Genomic DNA, 10055 nt, shown 5'->3' on the forward strand with positions numbered 1-10055 from the left:
TGAACTTGTGTATTGATGGGAGGAATGAAAAATAATTTGGTACATATAGCTTCCTAAGATTTACACCAATATAATTTTTACATACAAATAATGAAACTCGTCTCGTAATAAACCTTCGTTGCATAAGCTACATATTCGTTCATGACTAGGTATATTGTGCCATCGTCCAGTTTCTATAGGAAATTTTATATTGGAAGATCTAAATTTGGTTATCCAGATTTGGGATTTCTCGGGTAAACGAAGTAACTAAGTTTCAAGACCAACGTTTTGCTTAAGTAACTCATAGAAAGATCCTCTAGAGGAGTTATCAATGTCACTATGCCATTTTTGAACGAATTGATCTTGCAATATCTGCTTAATTAGTTGTTTGTATAAAGAAAAATCTGTAAATTGTTGATCGATGAATATATAGATTAATCCACATGAATCAAATATTGACTTCAGGAACGAGATTCACTTAAAATTACAAACATTATCAACATGTAAATTAAACATAAGTTTAAATACAATACAACTTAGTTTATTTTTGTTTTTGAGGAGGCGAGATTGACACCATCCTCAGTTTTATATCTATGTCTAAAGGGAATCGCCCAAGTTCTCCATACACCATGAAGTTCGGCGTACTTTTTCTAACATTAAGAATGCGCTTGCAAAATTTCAAGTGAACCTTTTCTATGGAATTTGTGTTTTCGAATCCCCAAATTTCAGATCCATATAATAAAACAGGAGCAATCATAAAATCAAAAAGCTTTAATTGAATGTCGATAGGTAAATTCAAGTTTCGAATTTTAGTGTAAACGGCAAATAATGCCTTTTCAGCTTGTTCAACCAATTTACTTTTGGCATCAGTGAATGAGCCGTTATACTTAAGCAATAATCCTAAATAATTATAACTGTCGACAATTTCAAGTGATGCATCATTAAGTTTAAACTCTGGCAGTCGCCGTGGTTTGCGTTTGCAAAATATCATAACTTTAGTCTTGTTAGTATTAACCGATAATTTCCATGTATCACAATATGCCGAAAATATGTCTAACGATTTCTGCATGTTGTCGCTCGTTTCTGCAAAAAACAACAATATCATCCGCATACAACAGTATACAAAAATCTCTAAATATATCTGCAGAGCATCATGAGATTTATTTAGAATAAGGTCTAATGGCCGGCCATCAGCATTCCTAAAGAATTCTTCCAAGTCATTCAGGAAAATAGAGAAAAGGAAAGGCGACAAGTTTTCTCCTTGACGGACTGCTATCAAACAAAGAAAGAATTCTGAACGATCTTTTCGGTATTGAGCGCATGATCTAATACTGTTATACATATTAAAAACGACATCAAAATATTTACCACTAATATTACTACGCCTAAGTTTAGTCCATAGTCCGGTGCGCCAAACCGTATCAAAAACCTTTCTAAAATCTATAAATGTACAGAAGAGTTTTTTTCCGCTAGATAGATATAATGAAATCAAAGCATATATGATAAATATGTTATCAGCAGTTGAATGGCCTTTGATGAATCCAGCTTGATTCTTTGAAATCAGACTTATCTCATTTGAAATATCTGTTAGTCTTTCATTTATAATGGAAGTAAATAACTTACCCAGACAATAATAAGTGTGATAGCTCTGTAATTATCAGGGTCGTTTACATCCCCCTTATTCTTATATATTGGTTTAATAATTCCAACAAGCCAGTTCTCCGGTACAATTCCGCTGTCTAATATAACATTGAATAATTTACAAAATGTACCAATATGATCTACGGGTATATTTTTCTAGTATTCATTAATAATTTCATCTATACCGGGCGCTTTGTTATTTTTAAGATTTGAGATTGCTCTCAAGACTTCGTTTTCACAGATCGGAGCATTTAGAATATTATTAGCTACCTCTTGATCAGAGGCCGAAAGATTAACATCCTCATCATCTAAATCGAACGATGCATCATTTGATTCATCGGCATTTAAATTCTTGAAATAATCATAAAGAACGTCAAGAGGAATAGCTGGTGAATCTTTTCTATAATTATTAAATCGGTTCAACAATTTCCAAAAAAATTTCGGATCTGTAGAATTAAATTTTCGCAATTCATTTGCACATTTATCCTGGTATTGAGCAAAACTCACATTTAACTGAAGTTTATAGTTTCGCGCTGCTCTTTGCAAGCGAGTTTGAACATTTTTACTCTTATTTGTATTGTATTCTTTCTTCGCGCTATGAAAAACATTGCGTTTTTCTTTATATTTCTTGTCGAACAAAGGTTTATCTCCTAGTTTAGCTTTATACTTATGATTTGCGGATTTAACACCACCCATAACATTCTTACCATTATAAGTAAGAATATTTGCCAATTCATTTACTAGTTCATTTACCTTTTTATCAGTAATTTCGTTAGATTGTAAAAGTTCATCTAACTTAACATCAATATCACAAAGTGGATCCGTAATAGCATGCCGGAATGTTCCGACTTTTCAGGGGCCCATCTCACACGTGTAGATGAATGAAGTGTATCATTTATGTTGGGATTTAATTTTTCTTTGGTGAATGACAAGGTAAATTTTATTCTATTGTGTACATTTGATATCATAGGGTCAAAATCTAATACACAGAATTCTTCAAACAATGAGAACAAATTCGGGCTTACAAGTACATAATCAATCAAACTAAATTTTTTACATGTAATTTTTCCAATATCTCTATCTTCGGAAACTCTACCATTTGCTATATACAAAGATAATCGTTTACACATTTCTATCAATTTATGACCATAATTGTTACACCGACCAACATCTTGAGTTGATCTATTAAGAGATATACTATTGATTCTAGTGAGAGATGGAATTCGAGCTGATCTGGTGTAAAAAAGTTTGGAATTCTACTTATCGGCAAAGGGATGTAAGTCATACCAAATTGATACAGCATTTTTTCTTACAAATCACGATTGACCTTTGACCTCATTTTGTTAGAGACGTGACCACAATCGGCCCGTACAACATTGATATTTCGATGGAGCTTGAAATAAGCTTGTCATCGATTTACAACCTAGACGTATTATATTCCAGTGCATTAAATTCTCAAATTACTATCCTACTACCGTATATACTTCACCTATTACATCCAAAATTGTCTATTATGAAAGGCTATTGCAGAACCTCGAGATTGAGGAGTTCAAGATTAAACCACCTAACTTTTCTATCAAAACCCTCCATTCAAATATGGGCCTTCCGGTCACGTCGTTACGGGAGATGTTAGCATCATCGACAACGAATATTTTCGTAAGGTCCTTTCTAAAGGTCGCATATACCGTGAACCAAGCTCAATAAATTGGAATTATAACTTTAAAGTTCTTATGGATGCCGTGGAGGACTACGCAAGAAAATGGATAAAACGAGAACAAAAAGACATTTTTTGCGAGGTCAGGATTATTTACATGAAAAAAGGTCCACTTTAACTTCTTAAAGTGACTAGCAGTTTTATCCGATTCGTCTCTTGATTAAAGAAAAGAATGGAAATATATTTTAATTTTTTGAATATTTTTCCTCAACAATTGAAAGTATTAAAGTAATTCACTTTTATCAAAAAATCAGTTTGTATATTTCAATATCTTTAAGATTACCGTATTTGTACATAACAACACGAGAGTCAGTTCACACTTGTTTATCTAGTTGTGTGGCAGAGTGGAATTTAATCAAGAATTGACTGTGGATATAATATTCATTTAATGTTACTCTTTCTATATATTTATGTATTTTATTTATTATATGATATATGATTTTAGATTAATAAATGAATGGTTTATATGTTTATTAAAACTTACTCACATTTATATCAAAATGTATACTAGTTGTTACTTGTATCAATGTAATTGATAATCAGTTACTTTGACTGATGGATTTACCTATCAGCTGATGAGCTATTTATATAACTCTTTATTTCTCTTTTATTTATTGGTCTATTCAGGTCACATGTACTTTAAAATTCTCTTTGGAGTTTCCTTTGGAATGTGAGTATTATTCTCTTTGAGTTTACTCAGTTGGATGGCAGACATATTGATTTCCTTGAGATTTTTATAACTTAGTCAATAGTTTTCTGCCTAGTATTTCAACATAAATCTACTTTGGAAGTTTAGTTGTATTGCTGAGTTTCTGGAACTTGTATTTGAGGTTTGTTTCTATATTTCTAGCACTTTATCCCACTAAAATAACTTTGTCTTAATTGAGCAGCTAGTATGAGGTTGAATGTTTAGTTTGAATTTGAGAATGAATTTGTAGTATGAAAATGAACTGACTGAATGAACAAAACCTATTTAAATCATTTAAAAGAGACTAAATGATATAAAAGATTATAAATATATAAATATGTCAAATAGTTAATAATTGAGCTATTAAACCAAAAGTTTCAAAAGAGACAAATCTTGAATGAATGTGATTTCTTATAAATAAATAGGAAATAAATAATTGATTAAATGGTTATCTTTTAATATGTTAAATGATATTTTTATTTAATGATGTACTCAAAGTATTTGGTGTTTGTTATGAATGTATTATTGTTCCATGAGCACATCAGTTATGATGCATATTTTTGCTTCAGGTTTATATGATGTGTCATACTTTATGAAGTACTGTATTGTACCAGATAGTTAACCTGACCTTTTCATCTATTTGAGAGGTAAGCATTCAGTTGTGTTTTTATTATAATTTTTTGTGTTAACATACCATTTGTGGCAATGTTTGGCAAACTAATGTTTTGCTGTTATTTTAAATTTTACATGTTGCAATTTATAGAGTATAAGTTTGTTTGTTTGTTTGTTGGGGTTTAACGTCAGAGCAGCAATATTTCAGCTATATTCAGACGATGAACATGAAATTGATGATAAAATGAACATGAAATGATGATGAAATGAAGAAGGGATGGGACACAAGGACAATGAGGTCGACACATTTTGATTGCCACTGGAAATAGGGAGAGGTGGGTAGGGTCGGGCAATTTAGCCTCCTGTGGCGGAGCCCTATGGTTCCTACTCCGGGAGTATACCACAGTAGGGTTCTTTAACGTGCGAGGAACGTGGCATCTTTCCCAACACGGTGCACCACTGTGGTTTGCGGTCAGGTTTTCCGTATTATAGCCTGACAACCCCAGCATGTAACACACCAGGGGTACCCCATTCCACCACCTGGGGCACACATCCCAGTTGCTCTGTGGGCAGAGCGCCCTAGCCCCCGGCTAAGGTTCTGAGCACTATTTAGTCACCTTTTACGACAAGCTTAGCGCTGCTGCAGGCCTATTCTTTTAACACCCGGACCTGCACGGGGCTATAGAGTAGAAGAGATCTGTACAGAATACCATTATGTCAGAAGTTACAAAATTATATTGGTATCAGATTTATGTCAATCATGAATAATTATAATTTATACATGTGGACACAAAAAAATATTGAGTCTTAGAGACAGACAAATACATGAAAACATAATTTATATTTTATTCTAACTATAATGTACAGGTTGACAGAATATGTTCTTTATTTAAAAATAGAGTTATCTTTCTTTTCTCTGTAAAGTGCTAGAAATATAGAAACAAACCTCAAATACAAGTTCCAGAAACTCAACAATACAACTAAACTTCCAAAGTAGATTTATGTTGAAATACTAGACAGAAAACTATTGACTAAGTTATAAAAATCTCAAGGAAATCAATATGTCTGCCATCCAGCTGAGCAAACTCAAAGAGTTTGTTTGTTTGTTGGGGTTTAACGTCCGAGCAGCAATTTTTCAGCTATATTCAGACGACAAAACAAACTCAAAGAGAATAATACTCACATTCCAAGGGAAACCCCAAAGAGAATTTTAAAGTACATGTGACCTGAATAGACCAATAAATAAAAGAGAAATAAAGAGTTATATAAATAGCTCATCAGCTGATAGGTAAATCCATCAGTCAAAGTAACTGATTATCAATTACATTGATACAAGTAACAACTAGTATACATTTTAATATAAATGTGAGTAAGTTTCAATAAATATATAAACCATTCATTTATTAATCTAAAATCATATATCATATAATAAATAAAATACATAAATATATAGAAAGAGTAACATTAAATGAATATTATATCCACAGTCAATTCCTGATTAAATTCCACTCTGCCACACAACTAGATAAACAAGTGTAAACTGACTCCCGTGTTGTTATGTACAAATACGGTGTTTGTAGAAAAGCAGAGGACGCTTCCCCTACCGGTGCACCTGGTCCATGCTGCCAGTTTTTAGTGGAGTCCGAGTTGCTCATTTACTTTTGTTACTTTGTATGTATGATTTTAGTTATTGTATGTTCTTTGTTGTTTATGTCTGTTTTCCATGTCTGGTCTTTGTCTCTGGATTACAATCTTTTGATTACCGCTATAACCTTGGTTCCCTTGATTACTCCTTCTGTACTTATAGTATTTTATTGTATTACAGGGTCAATTAATTTATTTGTAACAGATTCAATCAATAAAAGAACCCTAAATCATCCATGTTTATTTTGTTGATCCCAACATGGTTTCAGTTGAACCGTCAACACGTCTAAAATACAACTGCTGCATTGTTTTGTTTAACGTGACTTAACATTCAAAGGGACATAACTGGTAGCGCGACGTTTCCAAGTAAAGATTATCCAAGACATAATGAGTTGTGTCACGAGTATTTGTGTTCTGAATTAAATCTATTTTTTGTTTCTAGGCTTATCCATTATGGGATCGGAAGTTTTTCATATGTTCTTTTTATTTCCGCTCGAACCATAGTTCCCTTGATTACTCGCATTTATACAAATATTTCAGTACATATTAATGAAAAGCTAGATAAAGGACATTTTCGTTCCATTTTCTGTGCTGGCTCAGTCAATATTTACTCGAGGTGAATGTAAGCCGTGTCATCCATGTAAAATATCTTCTTCTGCTCCATGCTCCTATGTTTAGTGGAGTTGGGGTTGTTCATTGACTTTTTACTTTCAATTTTATGACCCTTTTGTTTGGGTTATTTGATTTTATTTGATGTGAGTGTCTATTTTCATTTTCTAGTCGTTATCCTGGTGTAAGTTATGAACTGCTAAAATTTTATCGCCGTCATCATGAACACTTGATCTCAAATCTTTGTTGTTTATCGATCTGCATCATAATTTGATGTCAACCCGTAAATGATACTTTATGATCAACTTGACGGATATTTCAGAGGACTCATACCCTACTGGTGCACCTTGTCTATATATATTCCAAGTTTTTAGTGTAGTTCGGTTATCTTATTTGTCTTTGTTTATATGTTCGTGTTTATTTAGTTATTAGTAATTGTTTTGTGTGTCTTTCTCTAGTCTTTATTCTTGGATTATATGACTACCACTCGAATCCTACTTTCCTTGATTTCCCCTACAAATGATTAATGATAGCAATATCAAACATAAGTTTAATATTATGAAACGATTTACAGAATTTATAACAATTTTTAGCCATGTATCATCTGTTCATACTCTGCATCAATTACACCAGTCTGTTTTAACTTTCTCCTGTTAAATCTACTTAACAAAGTTCATAAAGCTGCGATCTAGGTGTGTTATCTGCTTCATTCACGGCTGTCCTCTGAGTAACAACCAATGTTGAACAGTTAAATGAATCGTGATCATATATAAAAGCATTACAGTGGGAATCTAAATTACACATAGCACTACATTCAACAAGCGATGACGCAAATAAAACATTGGTCGTTATTGACATAAGAGAAACAGAAAGCGATGAAGCACAGAACATTTGTTTGGTTAAATCAGGATGGGTGAGGTTTTGATAACTATCGCAGATGATGCCACTCCCTTTAGCAGATTTTGAATTAAGCAAATCGTTTATTTCAATTATCCCGTTTTCACATAAAATCGGGTTGTCGTCAAGCATAAGTTGTTGTATGTATAACATATGATTGAAGATACTCCCATCAATGTTCAAAATATGGTTTTTAGTAAGCAAAAGTGTTTTCATGGCCACTAGATCCTTGAACATATCAAAAGTTATAACTTTAATCTCATTGAATCGTAAATCTAAATACGTAAGATTAACAAGACCAGAGAAAAGACCATCCGGTATTAATTCCAATTTTATTCTTTCCATTTGGATTCTCTTTATACTATTTAGACTACGGAACAATGTATCACTCACGTTTTGTAAGGGATTTGCATTAATTCGTAATATCTCTAAAGAGGTTATTCCATCAAAAATTCCGAATGGTAGCTCTGCTAACTTATTATTTTGAGAATGTAAATACAAACCTTCAATACTCTGTAGTCCAGCAAAAATTCCGCTTTCCATGTTTGAAATGATATTATGGTTGATGTGAAGTGATTTCAGACTCGTAAGTGACAAAAAATGTTCCATTTAAGAAATAATCTAAGTTGTTATGATGAATTTGAAGGATTTCAAGTAAAGTTAGATTTTCAAACTGAACCGGCGAAAGACCATTGGTCAGCTGATTGTTATTCAAACGCAAGATAACTAAATTCGTGAGATTGCAGAACAGATTAGTTGGTAGGGTCGTTAAGAAGTTGTATTCCAACCTTAAGTGGATCAAATTGAACAAATCGGCGAACGCGTTTTCTTCTATGAACGATATATTATTCATGCTGAGATCAAGTTTGCTTAACCTGAACAGACCGCTGAACAAACCATTTTGTATGTACTGAAGATCACACGATTTAAGTTCCACTTCTTCAAGCCCTTGGTAGCCTTCAAAGGTGTTAATCGGTAGGTTTGCGAACGGATTACCATTCAACAGCAAGTCAACAGTGTCATTCGATATGTTCTGTGGTACTGCGGTCAGATTTTTATATTGACACGAGGTTTCAAGCCTATCAGACAAGACAGTGTAGCAGGAGCAATCACCTGGGCAGTATGAAGTAGACCCTTTCTTCAGTAAAAGTATTGTTATAAGAAACAGTTGGATATTCATTCTAAAACAAAACGTAAAACAATGCCGACAATCAGTTATTATTCAGAACATATTTAATTTTTGTCTTTGTAATGTCGTGTTTAACATACAAATGCGTCAATGATAAAATTTATAGTCCATCAGTGGAATTGCATTGTCTATAGATATTTCCTTGAGTCACTGAATCTTTAAGTATAATTTCCTAAAAAAATCGAACACAATAAGTTAATGGCACATTATAATGGTTTTCTAAATGTAATTTAATTTTCCTGTTTAATTGTTCATATACAAATATTATCATTATAGCTAATGACCATCTGTTATACCACTAATTTAACTTTTCTGAAATACAAAAATACCAATCATTTACTGCAAATTCAACTCTGCTATACACGTGTTTCAAAAAGCCACAACTCATCAGCAACCAGCATTAGAATCAATCAAATATATAGGAAGATCTGAATACAAAAGCATTAATTGTAAACAAGAAGAACTCGTAACCATAAATATCGAAAAAGGAAGCCAAATCTATCATGGAGAGGTTCTGTTATTTTAATCAAGTTTCTTAACAAATGTTTATCAAGGAAACATGGTACATTGATATTTCCAAGCCAAGATCAAATCTACATGGCATAGAGAAAATTCCCAACGATGTTAGAACTGTTAAATTTGCGATGCAAATTTTTGGTCGTTCCCTCCGCGGGACTCGAACTCGTACTGCTGTGACGTGTGTTGTATCCTATCTTTTTTTCTTATCTCCAGTTTTATATTTTATTTTGTCGTATTCTGTTATCTTTACTGTATATGTTGATGGATAAGTAAAGCATGTTTACTCTTTGGGAACACCTGATGACATTCCAGGTTTTTTTGTTGGAGTCCATTTTTAGAGATTCTTTTTGACTTTTTTTGTTATCTCCGTAGAAATCTGTTTTTTACTTATTTTTTATATGTAAGTAGATCATTTGTGTTTTCTGTTTCAGCTTCAGACTGTGATCTTGAATATGGATGTATTTGAATTGTCTGATGGTAGATGCTTTGGGTTTTGTTGCCCAAATTTGAATGAGGTTACATGTCAATTTATTACTAACAGGAGCTAATGTAGAATAAGAAAG

General features: G+C 32.7%; 1 protein-coding gene across 1 annotated transcript; it reads right to left on the reverse strand.

Annotated features, from left to right (window-relative positions):
• Positions 1 to 6155: 6155 nt before the first annotated feature.
• Positions 6156 to 9133, reverse strand: LOC148608586 (uncharacterized). The gene is made up of 2 exons (XM_088543603.1): positions 8351 to 9133; positions 6156 to 8319 (listed from the first exon to the last, which is right to left on the reverse strand). The coding sequence occupies exons 1-2, from the start codon at positions 8962 to 8964 to the stop codon at positions 7551 to 7553; spliced, it is 1383 nt and encodes a 460-aa protein (XP_088399729.1). The 5' UTR covers positions 8965 to 9133; the 3' UTR covers positions 6156 to 7550.
• Positions 9134 to 10055: the final 922 nt, after the last annotated feature.

Source organism: Perna viridis, chromosome 9 (genome assembly GCF_037379345.1).
Source record: "Perna viridis isolate PV_CMFRI_1.1 ecotype Kerala chromosome 9, ASM3737934v1, whole genome shotgun sequence".
NCBI lineage: Eukaryota > Metazoa > Mollusca > Bivalvia > Mytilida > Mytilidae > Perna > Perna viridis.

Bases quoted from the DNA above. Each gene is read 5' to 3' on its own strand.
- LOC148608586 (XM_088543603.1), bottom strand. From the start codon at position 8,964: ATGAATATCCAACTGTTTCTTATAACAATACTTTTACTGAAGAAAGGG. The intron at 8,320-8,350 runs TCAACCATAATA...AAACATGGAAAG, and splicing joins GAGTCTGAAATCACTTCACA to CGGAATTTTTGCTGGACTAC.